Source organism: Rhamphochromis sp. 'chilingali' (assembly GCF_963969265.1).
Source record: "Rhamphochromis sp. 'chilingali' genome assembly, chromosome: 16".
NCBI classification, from domain to species: domain Eukaryota; kingdom Metazoa; phylum Chordata; class Actinopteri; order Cichliformes; family Cichlidae; genus Rhamphochromis; species Rhamphochromis sp. 'chilingali'.
Window position 1 is genome coordinate 16761282 of NC_137943.1, and position 22231 is coordinate 16783512.

A 22231-nucleotide genomic window follows, 5' to 3' on the forward strand; every position below is an offset into this window, starting at 1 on the left:
ATGACTGTATAGCTGATATAGACAAACAAGGCTATCTAAAGGACACCAGAGAGGGGAAGGGAAAAAAAACCCGGACCACGATAATCTCTCTCCTACACACACGGGAACATCACATAATCAGGCCACAAGAGACAGTCTAAATGTCTCATGCAAGGCCACAGACACAATAAGAAACGGGGGACAGTAAATCACGCGCACGCACATGTACACAAAAAAGCATCCCTGCAGACATCCCTGTCCTCATCTTCTTCCTTTGTGACTAAGGAACCCTCAAACCTGTAATTTAAGAAAAAAGTCGAGTGATGGAATGCAATAAATCTCGTGACAGCAAAAGGAGCAGTAATGGAAAGAGGAGAAGAAAGAAAAGCATCGGGTGCAAGTCGGCTTCCTCCTTTGCTGCGTTCGTGAACGCGTGTGCGTGTGAGGGCGGGGTGTCGGTGTTAACTGATACAGGATCGAGTTGGGTGGTCCGGGGCCTACACATACACCATTTTTGTGTACAAATAAACTCAACCCCCACGCCATTGTGGTCTCCCTCCCACTGCCTTTTCTCTCCCTTCTCTGGTCTTCACAGCTGCACAGTGTGCATGTGTAAACACCCGTGAACATTCGAACGTGCATGAGTGCGCGCTCCTCCCTCTGGAACAGGCTAAATTGAGTAATTGACTGCTGCTATTAAGAGACAGTAGTGATCTGATAATAACTAATGTGGTGACATGATTGCTAAGATTGACTCGGTACTGCCACAGAAAAAGTCTGTAAAATGAAAGAAAAAGAGGATTTCTTAAAAACAGTAAAAGAAATAAAATAAAATAAAATAAAAACACGGATCCACAGGTTCAAGCTGACGTGAGTTTATTTGGACACTGTGTACAAAAAAGCCAATTGAGGTCAAAGTCTAGGCTTCTGATTGGCCTATCCGCTGGGGGAATTAGGGCCGTGTTTTGCTGCACTTGGATTGGTTAATGAGGTGAAAACTAGATCTCCATGAGCTGGTCTGTTCCAACGATGATCTCGTTAGTCCGTTCAGCTGCAGAAAAGAGATATGACAAAGAGATTATATCAGTTGCAGCTCTTGTGATCTTCACAGTTGAAAAAATAAACAGGGGAAAAAACAAATTCAAAAATGTGCAATCCACAAATGTCAGCTTCAGTGATCTCTTCCTGAATATTGCCACCATGCAATATGGACTTGCACTTTATTGCCAACTGGTGCACTAAACACATTTAAAAAAAAAAATATTTCAAATGCCGAATGACTATAGATCGTTGTTGTTGGGCTTTAACAATACCCATAATGTGCTCATCGTTTGAAAACGACTGCCTGTAATGTGAACACCTTCCCTTCCGCATCACAGACACAGCAGTGCTGACATCACTGGCTACAGGCGCCAAACAAATATTAGATTTTTTGTCGTAAGAATGCAAAGATTTCTAATAATAAAATTTGTCATTTGGCAGCTAGATTTATACCTTGGACTACTCGTGCACTTCTTCGTGAGTTTTTTTAATCATTTGTTTATAAACATTATACCATGAAGATCCCGGAGCACAGTTTTAGTGCTAATGTTACTGCTGGAGGAGGTTTGAAATCTAGAGTTATTCAGTCAGCAGAGAGTTGGTGATTTCTACAATCTACGCTCCTCGGGTTGCTGTTGTTCAACTTTGCGATAATAACACTTACAGCTGATCGTGGAATATCTAGATGGGAATTCATTTTATGAATTGACTTTTTGCAGCAGTGGTGTCTTATTGAAGTACCATGTTCGAATCCAGTGAGCTTTTCAGAACAACCCACTCTTTCACAAACGCTTTCAAGGCAGACTGCATGGCTAGGTGCTTGATCTTATATACCTGTAACAACTTTACTGAAAACACCAAACCTAAAAGATTAAGAGGTGTGGCCTAACACTTTTGTCCCTTTAGTGTAACCTTCATTAACTGAAGGAGAAAAAAAAATCAACTAACAAAATATTTAGTGCAATAGAAAGTCTGTTTTTTTATTTCTGCATAATATTTCTAGTAGCTAACAAACTGAATACACATCCAATAAGGAGTTAATTGGTTCTTTTCCTTTCTTAAATCATTCTCTACTCAAAGCTAGTTTAACATGAGGAAAGTCAGCCCCGACTCCCCCGTGCATGGCTCTTTCCCTCCATCCCCGAGCGTCGGTACTGATCCAAAGCAAACGGTGGCAGAGAGTTATGTTCCATCCACACAGACAGGTTTTAGTGTGAAGGAATCTGTTGCTCAGAATGAGCTTATCCTCAGCTGTGAAGAGGGGAGAACAAATGGAGCATGGGACAGCAGGAGCGGGAACAAGAGGGAGTGACTGGGAAGAAAGGGAGGAAAGGTTACTCACACTGGGCCAGATAATTTGTCACTAACTAATAGAGTTTGTAGATGTATTAGGACCATATGTAACATTACATGTTACATATTCCTACTGCTGGGCCTGTGACACACATAAAAGGAGCCAACACGTGGGGGTAAAAAAACCTGTGTTTTGGAATAATTATTACTGTGACTATTTCCTTTTCCATCCTTCTTATAGCAAAGCATTCTTATCAAAAGCTGCTGTTTGCATTCGGTCATAGATAATCTTTGCCTTTTTTTGTCTATGTTTTTTGAAGCCCACTTATTCTATGCCTACATCATAAAATGTGCTACACATACAATCAGAAAGAAAGAGAGCTTTCTTAAAGAAAACACTGAATTGTTTTGTAACTCACAGAATAAAAGCACACATTCAAAAGCATCTAAGACCAGTGCGTGATCTCGCATCGTTGGCATGTGTAAATAAAAGGCAGTGTATGTGTGACACCTGCAATAGCGAATGCATATCTGAGTGTCAGAACATCTACAGGAGAGGTATGTATCTTTAAAATATCAACACCTGATGGACGTAGACGTGTGTATTGTATGTGTGCGTGCGTGCATGCGTGCACGTGTGTGTGCGTGGCTAACTGTCAGGGTGGTCCTTAGCTGCTAACAGCTTCAGCAGCAGAGTGGGTGTGTAATGTCTTTAGCAGCCCACTGTCAGCCAGCTAATTTGGTGGTGAGAGGTAATCTTGTGCTCTCCTGCAGTAACAATGTAATGCAGGAGGGAAAGAAGGCTTATCTTTACTGCAAAGCATTACACAGAATAATCTGATCTGACCCGTTCTTCATACACAGCCAGGCTGTGTGCGAGCCACTGTTAAACTGAATCTCCAGAATTGTTGTGTTAAATCTTTTGAAGTAGGTTACGGCAGATTAATCGAACATATATTAAAAACCTGTGTGACACTCTTCTTTTTCAGTCTGTTTTTATTTCCTAGCCTGCTAATTGATTTTGAAATCCAGCACATGCATGCCAAAATATGAAGGTAAGTTTATGTGCCAAATTAGAGGAATAACAAACATTTCAGTGAACCCAGGACCTTTATGGCATGTCGCAACTTCAGTCACCGAATCAAATCTCTCTGCTGCATCTGCTACTTTTTTTTTTGTTTTTTTCTTAAACTGTAAAATCTTCTAAGGAAGACGACTGGCTTTGGGTTGTCTGATGAATCTGACTTCAGTTTGCTGTATACACTGGACGTGTTAAAATAAAAGGAGACAATTTATGGTGAAAGGCTGTATCTTTGCTGTTGTTTTGGCCTTATAGCACATGCAAACACAGGTCCAAGTTTCCAGTGTTTAGTATAATAATGCCAGGAACTGTCTAACAGCAAAAAGGGGGAAAAAAAAACAAAACAGCTGAAGCAAGATCAGACTTCCTGCAGCAATCGCTCACTGGATGCTCCAAAAGGCTTCAGCTGTTTCCAACAGTTTTAGACAAGTTTAGCTCAAATTCACACTGTTGTTTCTTGGAACACCCTGTTGTTCACTCAATTAGGCTGCTCAGTCTGGTAGCTGAGCTCGCCCTCTCTTTCTCTATATGTGTATGTGTGTGTGTGAATGCGAGTGTGTGTGGATGTGGCTGGAGGCTGTTGAATTCCGGGTGGTCCTGTTCTGGCCCTGCTCTCTAACCTCTCCATCAATGTGACACACACATACATACACACACGCACAGCTAGCTTTTGGGACAAGAGGATTAAGGAAATAAAAAAAAAAAAATCTCTGACAAATCAGACTTGAGAATGAAGAAACTTTCCTAGTTGGCTCAAACACTTGGCACTTATAAACAGATACCACACACATACATTAACACCTTATCCGAGTCAGCCAGGGAGAAGTACAAATAAGCGCATCAACAAAACCTGGACGTTACAGCCTGTCAGAGCTATTTTTTGTGCTGGAAAATGTTAAGAGTGCAAGATGTCTCTGCTTTTTTTGTCCATACTAGGATTTTACTGCCCATTGCTCAGGATATTTGTTTTACTGAGGCCATCATTTATCCCATAGTGTCCATTTAGTTTGGGGATTGAAAACATGCTCCTGTTTAACTGTGTCATTTAAAAGAATTAAAAGTCCAAATGTACAAACCGAAATGCGAGTACTGACAGAGGAAACAGGAGTTGACTATAGTGTGGGCACCAGAGCAGCTATTAAACTCACCTTGTGGTGAAACTGCTTTGCCAACTGGTCAAATAATAAATAAATAAAGCCATAAAAGTGCTTATAAAGCCAGAAATTATAATGTTCACAAACCCTTTACAACCAGACAAACTACCTGCCGAGGTAGACTGTTTCATATAGCTAAAATCGAACGGCAAGACGTTGGCATGCTGAGAAGAGTGAACAGGATAAAATGAAATCAGGTGATAAACACCGATAGGCCATTTCTTCATATGTGTGTATTTATCTCGGTGCCTCTTACCTTCTGGTTCGATGTGTTGTCCATTTCCCACCAAACAGTATTTGAGGTCTGCTCCTCTGCCAATAACAGCATTACTGCAGATCACGCTGCCTTGGATATTACACCTGAAAATAACACACACACACAAACTGCATGAATTTGATTTTATATCAATAAATCTGCATGTGTGCTGGCCACTATGTTCCCACAGTGATGGCTGGTGGCTCTATGCATGGAGAGCTAACAGGTATACATTATACCTGCCGTGCGGTACCTGGTGAATGGCATCTTACGACGATGCCATTCGTCAGCATGTCGGTTTTTACTGCAGTTTTAATGGTATATCAGTACAGATGTTCATAGAATCACAGATGTTGCAACAATTTGAAAATATAAGACTTTGTAAAAAAAATTCTTTGCCTCTGGTTTTGACTTCTTCTCTCCAATATCAGTGCTGATGGGAAGGTGTTTTTAGAGTGATCACACCTATTTGTTCAGAAGAAAACTGCAGCAGCTACCTACACTGTGGCGATGAGCATAAACGGACGTGGCTGCGAGATGACGTTATCGGCAGCACACGAAGCGACCAATGCGGCACGTATACTGGGACCTTAACGCTCCTTTAAACAGAGGAAAGAAAACTGACATTACATGAAGAGATGCCACAAACTTGTGGCTCTCTTTGCATCACCACTTTACCAGAGATTTCATGAAAAATACCCTTGTTCATCCAGCTAAAAATCTCATCGGGATTTAATCGCTGTTTCAAGAGTGATTTGGCCGAGAGGGAAAACCATTACAAGAGTAACAAAAGCAGTCACATTGTCCAAGAGAACTATTTCCTCAGTCTTCTAAAATTGACATAAATATTATTCCACACTATCCTCAAAATATTTAAAAAAAATGCACAAATTTCCCTTCCTAAACATACAGTTCAAGAAAATCCTCTTAAAAGACTCATAAATCTTGTATTACCTGAATAAGGGATGAATCAGTAGATCATTAGTCCTAAAACATTATTTTTCAGCTCAGTTGTTTGCTCTCTGGGCCCTTGTGTAAATACGCACAGGCAGGTACACACAGCAAAGAACATTCATGCAGCACTGGGAGCTTCACAGGAAAGGCGCAGCTTTCCAGCTGGGCGCTAAGCTTCTTTACTTGCACCGTCATGGACTGAGGGCCACACCGGAGGTTACACAGACATTCGGACTGTTTTCCCCACCTCACACCTGCTCCGAAAACTCAAAACTATCCAAACTATCCAATCAAACAAACTTAATGACACAACATTAGCATCTCTATTAAGTTAAGGAAGGCGCCCACGCTGTGTGCGCATATATGTGTGTGTGTGTGTGTACGCTGTAGGCCCCGTTCTGGAGTCCCACCTGAGCTGGCAGTGCCAACCGACTGTGCATGCTCACATTCAGCCAAACCATCACCATAAAATTCTTGGAGAGAGACACAGACAGTCCTGTGTGTCCTGTGTCGACTAACCATGAAGGGCGTGTATCTGCGAATGTGTGTGTGGGGTAAGAAACGCGCGTGTGTTTCAGAAGCTCGGGAAGCCCAGTGGAGAACACATGTAGGTCTTGCCCAGGCAGTGACGCACACACACTTGGCCCTGTGCACCTCACACACAGACAGGTTTGTATTGGCTCATTCTATTCAGGTGGTTAGGCTTGGAGGGAGACAGAGAAAAGAGTGTGTGCGTGTGTGTGTGTGTTTAAGTTACTACCTAGAAGGTGGTGGTGGTGGTAGTTGGTGATGGGAGATTACAAGATTCAGAGTTTTGTAACATTAGAGAGAGAGGGCGAGAGAGAGACCACCAAAGAAGCTTCGAAGCTGAAACACCACTAATTACTAACACCAGGGCTCCTCCTTGCCATGACCCCCCCCACCATCCTCCCTCTCTATTACACTCATACACAAACACACACACACACACGCATGTCAACCCCCCACCTCCTGTGCCAACCCTCCCCTATAAAGTTGACCCCAACTATCCCCCTTCCCAAACATGCAGCGCTTTGTCAACAAGCTCTGGTCAGCACCAAACAAAGAAACCAGAAACGCGAGGGGTTTCTGCGACATGGCTGGGGTCTGCTAATCCCCTCATACTGGCTCTTTCTTTCCTTCTTTCTCCTTCCTTCTTATGTCCTCAAAGAAAGAAAAGAAAGAATTGCAATTTCTTTCTTGCGTGCTAGCCTGCTTTCCCCTCGCTTCTTTCTTCCCTTCTCCTGTCTCTCTTTCTTTCACGCCTTTGTGCGTGCACCTACATGGGCATGATGAGGGTCCCCATGCTAACTGGCTGGGGTCCCTGAAAGGCTTAAGAAGAGATTGCAAGAGACAGAAAGAGAGGGAGATGGCGTTGAGGCCTTGATGTAAAGAAAAGAGAGAGAGGAAGAAGAATTAAGATAAAAGAAACAGGAGCCTGTGAATGAGAGCATTAAAATCCAGAGCCAAGATGAGTCCCTTTAAACCAATATTCCTGCCCTAAGACACCAAACAGATCAATCTACATGCTAATTCTACAGTAGACACTGTTGCTCTCTGTGCAAAGCAGTCAGTTCTTTCCACCTTAACTCTTGACTACAGCTGAAACTGGACTGGATAGAAATCCTGCTGCATCCTTACTCAGACTGGACTCAAATCACAACTACAACATCTGACATGCTCTCCATTGAACTTCTGTGTTTCTTTAACCAAGTTGGAGTTCCTAAATCTCAAGTTGACATGATGCAATTTGCAGCACATTGGCTGTATGGTGGGTTTTTGTTTTGCTGTTAAAAATGATACGAAGTGGAAGAATAACATCATAAAAAATAAAAAAAAAAACTACACAATTTGCAACACTCTACATGTAAGCACAGACGTGCATGTGTGAAGTAACTACAATGTTTACCTCCTGGTGAGCCTGATTAGACCCCTGTGCTGAAACCATTCTTTAAATAAAAGATGGCAAACTGGAGGGACAACTGATCCTTAAAGGCTAAACCAAACACGTGATTTTATTAAATAGCGGCGGGCTATTAGGGAAAGTATCATCTGAACTCCTGTGGTATTCCAAAAATTCTAGGACCAGTGGGAAACTGGGTATAGCCAAGTAATTTAGGCGCTTAAATGAAATGTATGGATGTTGTGTGTTTCACTTCACCAGCTCTGTGTTTGTTTGGAACTGGTCTCTGGCTGGTTGCACACCAATAGCTACATTGTTAACTCAGCGATCCCACAGAAAACAAAAAACCTGTTACACGTCCTATCACCGGACACACACACACACACACACACACACACACACACACACACACACACACACACACACACACACACACACACACACACACACACACACACACACACACACACACACACACACTTCAATAAAAAGGTATGCAGCGAATGAAGAGGGAGCCACATAAACAGCTGAACAGGAGGATAAAAGTGTTTTTTCATGCTTCTGTTTAGAAACGTGTGCTTGCTAACTGCTGCTTGTCACCCACCACATGCAAGTAGCAACTTCACACTTAAAAAAACAAGCCAGATAATTAAAACTTTAATCTATAAACATGCCTTCAAGGTGAAATTCCCTTTTTTTTTTAGGTTAAATTAATGCGTTCAAGAAACCATTTCAAAGTACACAACCTCAGCAAGTGTGTGCATGTCTGTGTACAACTGTGTGTGTTCTCACCCCTCCTCGATGGTAACGCCATGCATGATGATGGAGTTGGTGACTTTGACCTTCTCTTTTACAGTGGTGAAGTTTCCAATAGTAGACCTTTTTATGGAAGTCTTGTCTGCAATGTGGCACACAGCTCCGATGATACTATCTGATCCCATCTGAAAGCCCACCACAAACAGCAACGGAGATACATGCATACACAATTTTAGTCCACGTATTGTAAAGTGCCTTTAGACGACAATAAAAGGCTCTGATGAAGTGAAGACAATCTGAAAAAGTTCAAAACAAGAGGGAAATGCTAGATAACTGAAATACAAGCATGGCTTGTAGTCTATATTCACCTGACATCTCTCAGAAATGTCAGCGGATGGATGGACTGATGGTTCTTCAAACAGCTTTGGGGCCTAGCAGAGAGAAAACGGGGGGAGTGAAAGAGTGATTAAGAAAGTAGTAATGAGTTTGAAAACAGACTGTAAACAAAAGATGGATGGAGTGTCCGCGTGTTTACAACGTTTCTTTTAAAAAGCCAAACATGTTGACCACAAGGTTTGTAGTTTTTAGAATAGCTGAGAGGCATAAATGTTCCTTCACAAGTAAAGTCAACTTAAAAGTGCATTCCTAAAAATGGCCATCAGGGGGCAGTTCCCACGGTCCAACTGCAAAAAGTCTTTGATAAAAGGACCAGCTCTTACTAAATGTATGACCTGAGTAAATTTATCATCAAATTGGTGACCGAAAATACTAAATCTGAAGTTTCAAGATGACATTTTACTGACAGCGGTGTGATGTCATCCAAGAAAGGAAATTAGAGAAAGTTGACTCATTTGGATGTAGCGTTTTCAGTGGGAGATGCATTTCATCACTCATTCAAGTGACTTCTTCAGTCTGGTTTCTCACGTTTCTCCCACTGATGTTGCTACGTCCAGACAAACAGAATCAACTTTCTGGGAACAGCATGTACACATAAGCATTTAACCACGATTAGGCTATTGTAGTCATGCCATACACGTAAAATAAACCCCAAACAAACAAAACAAACAGTCGAATGTTTGACTCACCAGTCGGTTCACCTCTATATAAGCAGCTAGAGTATTAACCCGGCAGCACAGACCCTGGTCCATAATGTGAACATAGCAGCGCAGCTTTCCTCCATGGTAGGCCTCACTCATATCACCACGGTGGTCATTCCAGCAGGAGCGCTCCTGCGCCAGCTGGAGGAGAGGCTCGTCCCGAGATGAGATGAGGAGCTCTGGACACCAAAAGAGGAAGAGATGCAGGAAGAGAAGAGGGTTAGAAGCTGATGCCTTAGGCAGCGATGCCCTAACCTAGAAGTTCTTTATGATGAATGTTTATAAGCAAGATGAAGAAGAATTTTAAAAAGGTTGCAGTCTTTGGGCAAGACTGAGGTTTGGACATCTGCAGAGGAGGGATAGTGGATGTACTGAACAAAGGATATCAATTATTTTGCCTCCAGGAAGGAGGAAAAGATGAAGACCACAGAGAAAATACAAGGATAAATGAAGGAGGACATGCAGAGTGTTGTAACAGAGGAGGATGCTGATGACAGGGTGAGATGGAGGCAGATGATCTGCTGTGGTGCCGCTAAAGGGACCAGCCAAAAGACAAAGAAGAAGAATCATGCTTGGGTTGTTAAATGCTGTTCCTCCTCTGATTCTGAGCGTGAAGATATGTTATGTGAATGCAAACAATAACCGTGGTTTGCAGGCCCATCGTTTTTTTCCTGGGTCTGATCGTCTGTGTCGTCTTTCAGTTTCTGGCTGTTAACAGTTTTGGAGAACTGTTTACGCACCAAATATGGCACCAACTCTCCACGGATCGATGAGATAGACCTAGGATACAAAAGAAACACATTAATTTAGTCATTTAGCAACTGGATCAGGTAAGAAACACTAGTTCATGCTATGCAATCATAACATCTTACAATATCTCGGTAAAAATGAAAAGATATAGACTATACTGGAATAAAATGGTTGTATTTTATGAATATCACCAGAGTAGTTGTAAGCAGTAATTGTGTAACACTCAATAACAGCATGTAATAAATAATTGAATGATGTATAAAGGAGTCATTGTCCCTATAAAGACGTCGATCAAAATCAGGAAAGGAAGCACTGACTAAAGACTGATGATGTTCCAGCAAGAAATACATTAATTAAAAAAAAAATAAAAAGAGCTAACAGTGAGCTTTCTTCGAAGTTTCTCTCTGTGTAAATCAGGAGGCAATATCCTCATCTTAATTTCTTTTTCCTCCTCTCTGGACTGCGCTGTGTTCAGTGTTCCTCTCTACCACACCACACACCCCTCCACTTGCCCTCTCTTACTTTCTTTTAAAGGGAGATTAGAATTTCCATCTGAATGACAGGAGAAAAACAACAGTTACTCTGTCCATTTCTCTCCTTGAGCAAGAGACAGAGAAAGAACATTGAGGAGAAAGGAAGAGAGGCAAAGAGGAGCCGTGAAAAGAGTCCAAGAAAAGAGCTGAAGAAAGAAATGAGTCATCTAACAAGAGAGATGATATATGGTGGCGGTAGAGGGTGCGTTGGTGATGCAATGATGTAAGATTTACATCTGCATCTCTATGGCAAATTGCTACTTTCAAGTGCTTTAACCAAAAATATTCACAGGATTAGTAAAGGGGATTTGTGTTTGTTGGCTTGGCTTTGGATTTATTGAGTGGAATAAAAGTAGCCTGGTGTGGATGCACTCCATTTATAGTTGTTGAACTTTAACAATGGGTAATAAATGATTTCCACAATTCGGCTTTCAGCGTGGTACCCACTTCTTCATGAAATAATGTGCAAGTTACAAAATACACGTGTGGAAGTCTCATCGCCACCCAGTTTTGGGAAGTTGCCAACAAATAATATTATATTTGCTTCCCAAAATTAAACGGATACAATCAAGCACTATTTAAAGTAAATGCTTCGCCAATAGAACACAAAGCAAAAGCAAATCAAGCGCTCCCTATATCAGAGCCTGACAATGCGACTGCATGTGACAATCACAGCTGTTCCCTGCACTGGACAACTAGAGGTTTCCTGGATGTACTCAGGATGACTAACAGTGTGTTAAAAGACAGACGCACAACAAAAATCAAATGTATGGCACAGCAGACGGTAAAGAGTTTCTGCTTAAAGTGGACTATCATCTGCTGTTTGGAGATACTTTGGATTTAGTGATATTAACCAAGAAGAAATCAGATGCAAACAGTGCTGTAGAGGTGTGTCTGCGCCTCAAAGCAATATAAGCCACTTATTCACATGCCTGAAAATGCACCACCACAAACTGCAGGATAATTAAGGCATGAAGGCCAAGAAAAACAATGCTTTGTTGCTGACGCAAATCGTCCACAAAACTCAGGCTGTGCAGTGCGTCTACATATTCCTTCACAAAGATGTGCTGAAATCACAACTGCAATCACACTTCCATTGACCAAAGATAGCAGTCCCCTCTCATGTAATTTTGTGCTTTTCATATTTTTATGTTTTTTGTTCCTTCTAAAAGATGCACTCAATTTGGGTAAATGAAGAAAAGTAGTTTTATTTTTACATAAAGATGGAACATGTTGCATCACATGGAAGTGAAAGCAGTGTTAAATTTAGAAAATTACTGACCCTAAAATGAACGAATAATCATGACAAATAATCAATATTGCTGAAAATAATATTGTTTCAAAATTGTCAAAACAATTTTCATCAATTTGCTTAATATAAAAGGAAAATGTAAGAATGCAAATGCTAATTTTAGGACTTCAAAGTGCTAGTTCCCACTACCTGTGTGAAAATAGGCATTTGTATAAGGTTTTGTCAAAGAAATTCACAGCAAGCATTTACCCAGCATTCAAGAAGTGACAACGTTTGAAGCGGCCCGCTTCCTGTTGTCTGTTTCAGGTTAACAAGAGCAAGTGCTGACAAACCCTGATTCTCAAAATAGTGAAAACAGCTTTAGCCTTTCATTTTTCAGATGCAGCACAGAGACAGACTCCTATACAGACTCCTCCGGCTATAGCGAGCTCCCCCGTCACACCGCTTCACTTCAGAGGCTAAAGGCCTAACAGCCTGTCTCAGTGGCACATAGTAAAACAAATTAACACCTCACTAGAATACCATGCTAACAGAACCTTTCAAAGCCTTACACACCATGTAACCATGTTAAACACACACAGATTAAGCAGCAAGGTAGAGTTCATGTCAGCTTGAGTGTGGGGCGTATGCATATATTTTGTGTCTATATGTGTCTAAGTCTGTTGGGTAATACCTCTCATGGAGCAGACATAAACAGGAAAATTTCAAAATTCAACAAAAAAAAATACAGTCAAAAATAAGTGAAAAAGGTCTGGGGAAATTTTTATGTCCACTGTGGACTTACTTTGCAGAAAGATCTAAACATAGACATACTTATATTCATTATTCACTTCAAAAGCATCATAAAGAATATGGTGATGGAGACATGTTTTTCTTGAGAGTTCACTAGTGTTTCTTGGTGTGGTTATTTGTATTTTGTTCTTGCAGATTTTTGGAAATATTTTGTGAGTTTGTATAGTCTCTCTTGTAAAACAGTCTGATCTCAGTAGGACTTCCTGTTAAAATAAAGATTCAACCCCCCCAAACTTACTTGTTTTCTGTGAGGAAGTCCACGACAGCCTTTTTCAGACAGTAGAGGTGAGCGTCCACTAAGCCCGTTTTGATGAGCATCCTGGGATGTCTGTGGGTAAAAGGAAAAACAGAGATGGAAATCAAAGCTCACAAAGTGTCCTCAGTTCGTGAAAACAAAGCATTAAAATCCACCGTTTGCACACAATGGAAAAGTGTGATGCACAGAAACGAATAGATTAAAATACACACTGCACACCTGCGCTGCTTTTACCATCTTAATTGGGTGCTACCTCTGGGGGAGTGTGCTTTGATTCTCTTCGTCACCTGCTGGTTTTATCTTTAATGCTTACTTCACGTTTGCTCAAGCCACTTTTAATCTGTGTTCCTTTGCACGCAGGACTATAACACTTGATGAAAAAAACAGCAAAACCAGCTATAATGCGTGATTGTCCTCTGCCGTCTACCATAGATGTCGCCCCGAGGGCAGCCGTCATGCATTCACTCATTCACACAATTTTTTTCACATAGGGAGAAGCGGAGTCAAAAGTCTGAACGTGACATTTACGAAGCGACAACCTAAAGAAAACAATGCAGTCCCAGACGTTTCAATAAACAAATCTATCAACACCCCTACGTCCTCTCCGACTACTTACCCTTTCTTCCTCTGCCCTTTCAACCACGACATAATAAAAACTGTGGGGTGCATTCCTCCTTAAAAGGGCCATACCACTTTTAGCCCATTTATTACCAATCACATAGACCTTTCATTACTGCTTACCATCTTTCACAGCATGCCGCAGTGATTTAGATTTTTAAGGTTGTACAAACAGGTTGAAGTCTGTCTCATTATCACACAATAACTCCGACCAAATTAAAAACAGACACATCCACTGTTTGCAGAGTTGTTCAGTTTTGATTTATTATTCCACACTAAAAGCAACAGGAATGATAATTACAACTCTCCCTGGAAAGTGAGTGTGACAGCAGGAAGCCACGCCAACATTACTTTGACGTGATAAAGTTTTATTCAAAGATGTGTAAAAATTTAGAAGTCATACAAAATTAAGGAAACCAAAACAAATCAACTGCAGTTGTGCAGAAACTCTATGCAGCTTTGTGAAAAACTAAGTACACCCCATTATTTAAAAACTTGTAGAACCACCTTTAACAGCAATAACTCGAAGTGATTGTTTCCTGTTTGAATTTATCGGTTTTTCACATCATTGTGAAGGAATTTTGTCTCAATCTTCTTCACAGCGTTGATTCAGTTCATTGACGTTTGTGTGCATTCGTTTATGCACAATTCAGGCACAGGTACCACCACAGCAGTTTCCCTGGGTCATCGAAACACCTCCATTCTTTTCTTGTTTGCGCATTCTGTTGTAGATTTACTGCTGTGTTTGGGATCATTGCCCTGTTGCATTACCCAATTCTGGCCAAGCGTTAGCATTAGTTGACTCTGGAACACTGGTATTCGGAGGAGTCCATGGCTCGCTCTATGACTCCAAGGTGCCCAGTTCCTGTGGCTGCAGAAGAAGCCCAAATCATCAGCCCTCCAAAACTGTATGAACTGTTTGTTCTGACATGCTGTATTTGTTTTTCACCAAAAGTAGTACTGTGCATTACAGCCCGATATCTCCACTTTGGTCTGATCCACCCCAAGGACATTGCTGCAGAAGTCTTCAGGTTTTGTTCAGATGCAACTTTGAAAACCCAAGCTGTTCTGCCATGTTCTTTTTAGAGATAAGACGCTTTCCAAACAACCGACACTTGTTCCATCTTTTTCTCCATTTAACTTGCTAACTGAGACTTGCAGAGTCTGAACTATAGCTCTTAGGATTTTGCAGATTTTTTGAGCATCACAATTTTGAGCCACAATCTCCCCACTCCTGGGAAGATTGTGGCATTCTGTTAACACACACCTGAATATTTCACACCAGCTACTTGCCAAAACTACTTCTTTTATAGAGGCGCACACTTGCTGCTGATGAGTTAATCAAGTGCATTTGATTACCAGCACCTGGTTGCTTCTTTCTCTCTGAATTCCTTTGGAGGCAATAAGGGTGTACTTGGTTTTTCATGGGACTGCATAGAGTCCTGTGAACACTGTATTTTTCACATGACTGATTGTAAGTCTGTGAATTTCCACTTAAATGTATTTCACCTTCTCTTTATGTCAATTCTCCTATTTTTGGAATTAGCATGTAACACTGATTAAACAACCTCTATGTACTAGGGGTGCAACAATACTTGTATCGATATTGAACCGTTCGATACAGTGCTTTCGGTTCGGTACGCATATGTATTGAACAATACAAAATTTTTAATTTATTTTATCAACTTTCCTTCTGACGATGCTGTCTGTGTTGAGTGCTCAGTGGATCTGCGCTCAACAGTGCAGCCTAGGCGGAGTAGTCGAACGCAGATTCACTGAGCGCAGGGCAAGCTAGCGAGACAGAAGTTAAGCTCTCCTTGCAACATGGCAAATTAAACCTCCCCCACCCTAATTCAGATCTGGCGTTTGGAACTATTTTGGTTTTCATGTGACGTATGACCCTGAAGGTTTACGTGTCATGGACTAAAGTAAAACAGTATGTTGGATGTGCCACGCAATGCTCAATTACATTGGTGGGAACTAGTGCGTTAGCGCAGTTAGCTTGTTAACGTGTTCGCCGTCCAGCCCCACGCACGGGGCGATCCGCGGTAGCTCGTTAACGGAGATTTGCCGTGTTGTGGCGTTAACGTCATTTCAATGAGATTTACGCTGACAACACTAGTGGGAACACAACGAATATGACTGCACATTTACTCCAACATCATCCTAGTGCAAAGACAAGTGGAAGCAGACAAAAACAACAAGCAGGCATGCTACAAGCTTTACCTGAGTCATTTAGACAGCTGTTAGCACATGATTCTCCTTATGGGGACCTGATATGTTTAATATGCTGCTGAGAATATAGCCCAGAAGAAGCGTATAGTATAGCTTTTATTTTGGAAAGAGACATTTCTCTGTAATAAACTCTCTTTTCCAAAGAGAGTTTATTACAGATAGATTTACTTTTTTATTACTTTGTTGTTTCAGCAACATTAAATTTAAAAACTGTACGTTTGAGTTAAAATATATATTTACAATTTTAATAAATGACAAATTAAAAAGGCATGAACATTTTTTGTATCGAAAAAATATCGAACCGTGACACCAAAGTATCGAACCGAACCGTGAATTTTGTGTATCGTTGCACCCCTACTATGTATATATATATGACCAAGATTTAGTGAATGTTTAAAAAAAAAAAGAGAGAGAAAAAGAAAAAAAGTGTTATTTTGATCATTTTAACTGATTTGAACTGAAACTGGGTTTTTTTCTCCTCATACACACAACTAATAATTTAAACTGCAATTTTTTTAAAACAGCAATAAAAGAAATGAGGAGAAAAATATCTGTGGTGACCCCACAGGAGCCATCAAAAAGATCTTCTCGACAAGCTTTCCCCTCCCACCTCAAACACCAGGCTTACAGTATAACTGGAGTGACTCGGGAGGATTACTTAGTCTCACACACACACACACACACCAGATGGTAAAAGCTCTAAATCAAACTCGGTGCGTGTCTGTCTGTGTTGAGGTATTTTATTAAAAAGCATAAAAACACATGTTCACTCTCACACACAGTCATGCTCTACGGGTGTCCCAGGTGTAAGTCTCTGTGTGGCTATCGCATACATAAAGTAAAACTCATCAGAACACCCAGCATGTGACATCACTGTTTAGCACCTGCAGACGGGCAAGAGACAGAGCCTTGGATAATTGGGTTATGAATGACGATGTGTGTGTGTGTGTTTGTAGGTTAAGAACAGGTGCCCTGAATCATAATAAAAATATGTTAGTAGCCATAAAAAGCAGCACAGTAGGTACAAGTATCACCATATCAAGACTGTTGCAGTATAAAACCAAAACATATTAACTTTTTTTAAGGGGGCCTCGTTAAAATAATTTTGAGGTCCATATGTTTTTATTCTGGGAATCTATTATAGCAGCTTTGCATGATCACCAATTCAAAACAAGTCCTTATTTTCCCTCATACTGAGCCTCGGTTTAACTACTTAGCTCGTCTTCCTCAAAGTCAACTTTCTTTGATTGCCTGTAACTGACAAACTGAACATTTGAACAACACCTTTGGGGGGTCTGCATATGCCATGTTAAGAAAATCCCTTCCCCTTGACATACCGCAGACCCAAGAGCAGAAAAAACTGTTGGAAACAGAGTTTTTAAGAGGAGTCTGAAGCATGAGCACACTAACTACTTCTACACATGCTGACTTTGAAATGTTCGTGTTTAATGAGTACGCACCATTGTAACAGTACATATATTACCCGAACATTAGTAATCAAGTTGCCTTTCCTAACAACAGCATCATGTGATTTATGGTTGCTGCGAGTGCTGTAGAGCTCATTGTCGAAGGGAGCAGGAATTTAGTGCCTCTGCAGGCAGGGATGACTCAACTGTTGGATTAATGACTGACTACTAAAGTACCACTAAAGTCCTCAGTGGGAGAGAGGAGTCACATCTCTCGCTCTCAAACACACACAGCATAATGTCTTATTTAGTTACAACTAAAACCCCACAGCGGATGGTGAGTCAGATGCAGCAGAATGACCGTTAATACCCTCATTAGTCAGGTTTTCACAAGAGCCAACAGTGCTGAAGGGCTTTTTAAAAAAACAATTTAACCACTCCTCCAAAGCAAAATTTGCGATTCTCGTAATATTAAACTAGCCCCATAGATGCTTTCTCAATTGAATTCACATATCTGATCTTGTGTTGCAAGCCTACAGTGCGCATGGCTCTGCAAGTGCAGTCAGACTAATGTTGATAGCTGTCAAATCCTGTGCAAACACACTCATTATGTGGGACCATTGATACATATGTTTAGTAAATTTAGTACAAGGATCTTTGGAAGGGAAGTTATTTAATTTTTTTTAAAAGGTACTTTGTGTAATATTTGTGTTTATTGGCTTTTAGCCCCACGTGTGCCATCATTAGTAACAGATGTAAGTAACTCCGAGTCTGTTTTGCTGAAGATCACTGCAGTTGATCTGACCTAAGCTTCCTTGCCTTTCCTTTATACACTTACTGGCCACTTGTTAGGCACTACATGCTAGTACTAGGACACTCTTTTGATTTCAGAATTGCATTAGTTATTTGTGGCACAGATTCAACAAGGTCCTGGAAAAATGCCCCAGTGATTTCCATATCGTCATGATAGGATCACACAGCTGTGGTAGATTTATCAGCTGCCCATCCATCATGTGGCTCTCTTGTTCACTACATCTCTTGACTTGAGTACAGTGAGCTTGCTATCATGTTCAAGAAACCAAAGTTTATTTGTGCTTTATGGCATGGATGTTATCGCTGTCAGAAGCAGCAATTAGAAAATGCATACACTCTGGTCACAAGGGGATGGACATACTAAGCAGGTAAGCAGTGGCATATTAGCACTGCTCAGTTTTAGCATCAACAAGCCATTCTCTGCGAAATCTACAGATGCTTGTGTGAGAAATCCCAGAAGGTCAGCAGTTTGTGAAATACTCAGATCAGCCAGTCTGGCACCAAAAACCATGTCCCATTCAAAAACTTCTACATTAACTTTCTTACCCGTTCTGATGCTCAGTATGGACTTCGAAAAGACGTCTTGACCATGTCTGCATCCCCAAATGCATTGTTTTGCTGCCATGCGATAGGCTAATCACATATCTGCATTAAAGATCAGCTGAACAGGCGCACCTAAAGTGTATGTCATAATTTTAAAACCTCCCAAAAACCCAAAACTAGCTGCTAAACTTGGGGCTTTGCTTGTTTTGCTTGAAACGTTCTAGTTTTCCGAACTATCCTGTTAAATCAGCAGATTAATACACAGTCAACCATTTCTCCAGACCTACATCCACAACATTCTGACAGGTGGAGCCTAATGTATGAGAGGAAGCTCTGCTGGATTCCTTTCACACCGTTTAAGCGATTTCCAGGTCAAACAATCTCACATGTGCAGAATGTTTTGAGCTAACACACCTCAACCATGTGGAAACTATAGAGAAGGAAAGGGAAGAGAAATTACAGAGAGGCTGAGGCAGAACAAGCATGGAGACTGTAAGAACAGATGGTTGGTTGTGTGGAGGGATGCACACAACAAGAACTGGTTCAATGAAGTGAATGAAGTGGAAAATTAAACGGACGCCAGTCAATGAAGAAATTCAGGGGGTTGCACTCACCGATTCATTTTTCTTTCACTAACGTTCCACAGAAACTGAAAAGAACCAACTGCAAAAGATACTACAGGTGTGAAATGTTAATGTGTACAAATGTAACACGAATACGAACATTTAATATCCAAAAGACGCTTCATAACCTGTATGTACAGTACGTGTAAGCTGTGACTACTCTGTGGGTGATACTGCTTTTGAAAACAGTCAGGTAGCTACAGGTGGGAAACAGGAATCCATACTCTGGCATTTACTCTGCTTACTACCTCAGGCAAAAAATAATTTTGTGTGGGTGTGTGACATGCGAGCGTATAAATGATCAGAGGTGCTTTCAGTGTTGGAAGTCTTTCAGTATAAGCTGTAAATGTTTAGCTGTGGGCTCAATAGGTTTCCATAACACTGTGACAATGTGTGACTGTTTTCTCTCCATCAATGTCCGCCTCGAGGTTGTGTTATGCGTTCATATAAGCATTTCTGAGTTTATGAAATAAGACAGAATGTGTGTGTGTGTATATATGTTAGTGTGTGCCTCAAGAGTTTCTCTGTGCAGAGAAGCATGCGAGCAGCTGCTCTGGCCCCCCTCTTATTGGCCAGAATTTACTGTGTCTTTGGCTCCATGAAGTATTTACAAGCTCCCAAACACCCGCTTTCACACATACATGCATTTTAGGAGTTCGAAACAAAAACCTACCTAGAACACTCTTCCTGTAACAAAAATCCCACACAGCCACCACAGAACCTTCGCCCTAAAACACACCGACTCTGATTAGAAACTTAAACATCTGCTTTGCCAGAGCTAAGAACCTACAGATGTACAGAACACGTCACCATCAGGCAAACCTCCAAAGTCTGATCCACGCATGGAGGAATAAGAACCTGCACGAGAACACGTGCCGCACATGCTCAGCAACTTATAAAGTGAACACTGATTTGCTTTGGTTAACAAACCGTGCTGTGGACAACTGTCATTCCACTAATACAGAAGAATCAGGAGCCTTTAAGAAGACAGAGACCCCTTTGAAGTGAACAAAAACAAAGACTCAACAGTGAAATGATTGAATGAAAGTGGATAACCAATCAGAAATGAGTAGATTTTCACATATATGTATAATTTCTAATGGCTCATTTGGACATATAAATAAGCAATGTGTGGTTAGACTTACTTCCTCATAATGGATTTCCTGATTGATAGTCCGTCCTCAAGATCGGCCTCATTGGCCATGAAGAGCAGTCTCTTTCCTGACTTATCAACACCAACAAAGTCTCTCTGCTCAGCTGGGGAAAAATACACAACATATACTATTAATACAAAAAAAAAATATTGCCCAGTTAAACCACTGCAGGGAAAAAAAAATTATAGATTACATAAACAGCAGATGCAAAATGGTCTCATTTTCTAAGATTTATTTTCATTTTACCTGTCTTTTTCTTGCCCTTCTGGCCTGGGACGGTCTCTGTGAATTCGTGGGCTTTGCTCATTAGCATGGCCATTGTCGCGTTGTGCGCCCGGAACAGATCGACCACCTCGTGAAGCGCTACGTCTGTTATCAAGTCACAACTCAACACCAGGATGTCGGTCTTAAGAGAAAGATTTGAAAGAAAATCACAGTGATCTATTCATGCTGATGTATTTACTTGACAGCGCAACGGTAAGACACAACAGAATGTCTAACATAATGAACCTGACGTGGTTTGGTGGGACTAGGATTACTTTACTAAGCATAAAGAGGCTTTTGACAGGAGCTTGCAGGCACACACACAAAACTCTGAAACAGACACAGAAATGGCTGAAATACAGTTGGCAGGGTGAAGCATTTAGACTATTGTATACATAAACTTTATTTCCGCAAGTGCTTGTTGGCCCTTTGTTAAAGTGACTTAAACTCTGATTACAGAGAGTAGTGAGTAATGATTTCTGCTGTTATTCACCATCTCTGTTTGAGAATATACAATTTCTCTTCTGATTTTGTTGTTTGACATTATGTTTTAATACGAAAGCAATATAAGTTGCCTTGTTATGCAATAGGTTATAGCTTATAAAGGTAAAAAAAATTATACTTGAGTAGCTCAGTTAAACGGTAAATTTAAAAAAAAAAAAATTAAACCAAAAAGCACAGATCTAAATAAAACAGGAAGGAGCCTGAATCAAAAGGGAATAAAGGTATTGTGGTATAAGGTAGTGAAGAGTTTCTGCATCTGTCTTCATGGAAACAAAGCTGAACCAGATGTCAGACAAAAAGTTCAGCTGCTGATCTAGTAAAAAGCGCAGAGGTGGTGCGAAGAAATTACTCAGCAACTTTTGACAACAAAAGTTATCTCCAGACACTTTATGCTGTAAGCCAAGAACCCTACAACAGTGAGTTACACAAATCCCAGAGTACCTGTTTTTTCTTTGCTCCCTTCCCTTCTCCATTCATTCAGGTCTGAGAGACAGAATCCATAAACAGTGAGTGTAACTATATTTTTCTGCTGTTTCTCTTTGCTTGGATCTAAGCAGACAATTCAATTCATAAACACGTGGTCTTCGTCAAATTACTTTGGTATTAATTTGTGATACTTCTAAGATTTCTGAAGTCCTTAAAACCTTGCTCTATTTTTCACCTAAAAGCCCACAGCAGATCGAAACGACAAAAAAGTCTCAACAGGTGATTAAACTACAGATGTTAAAAACAGGAACTGTAACAAAAACAAAACGGCCCAGTCTGTATTGTGATTATATACACTGAACAATATTTCTGGCATAACAAATTAATGCTTTCTATCAGGTCTTTAACATTGCTGGTAATACGTTACACTATGTCACAGTCTATACATTTTAATAAAATGTTATGCAACAAGCCTACTGCTCTTCCAGTAAGCCATTTATGCTAGTTTTACTCTCTCTAATTACTGCAAA

At 40.8% G+C, this 22231-nt stretch overlaps 1 protein-coding gene across 1 annotated transcript in view; it reads right to left on the bottom strand.

Moving 5' to 3' along the window:
- Nucleotides 1-838: 838 nt before the first annotated feature.
- Nucleotides 839-22231, bottom strand: part of eif2b3 (eukaryotic translation initiation factor 2B, subunit 3 gamma) — a 35272-nt gene continuing 13879 nt past the window's right edge. The window contains exons 4-12 of the mRNA XM_080906825.1: nucleotides 20754-20913; nucleotides 20499-20610; nucleotides 13098-13187; nucleotides 10176-10312; nucleotides 9521-9711; nucleotides 8804-8866; nucleotides 8472-8620; nucleotides 4805-4908; nucleotides 839-1030 (exon numbers count right to left, since the gene is read on the bottom strand). Coding sequence (XP_080762951.1) covers nucleotides 978-1030; nucleotides 4805-4908; nucleotides 8472-8620; nucleotides 8804-8866; nucleotides 9521-9711; nucleotides 10176-10312; nucleotides 13098-13187; nucleotides 20499-20610; nucleotides 20754-20913 — 1059 coding nt within the window. The 3' untranslated portion in view covers nucleotides 839-977. The remainder of the gene's footprint in view (nucleotides 1031-4804; nucleotides 4909-8471; nucleotides 8621-8803; nucleotides 8867-9520; nucleotides 9712-10175; nucleotides 10313-13097; nucleotides 13188-20498; nucleotides 20611-20753; nucleotides 20914-22231) is intronic.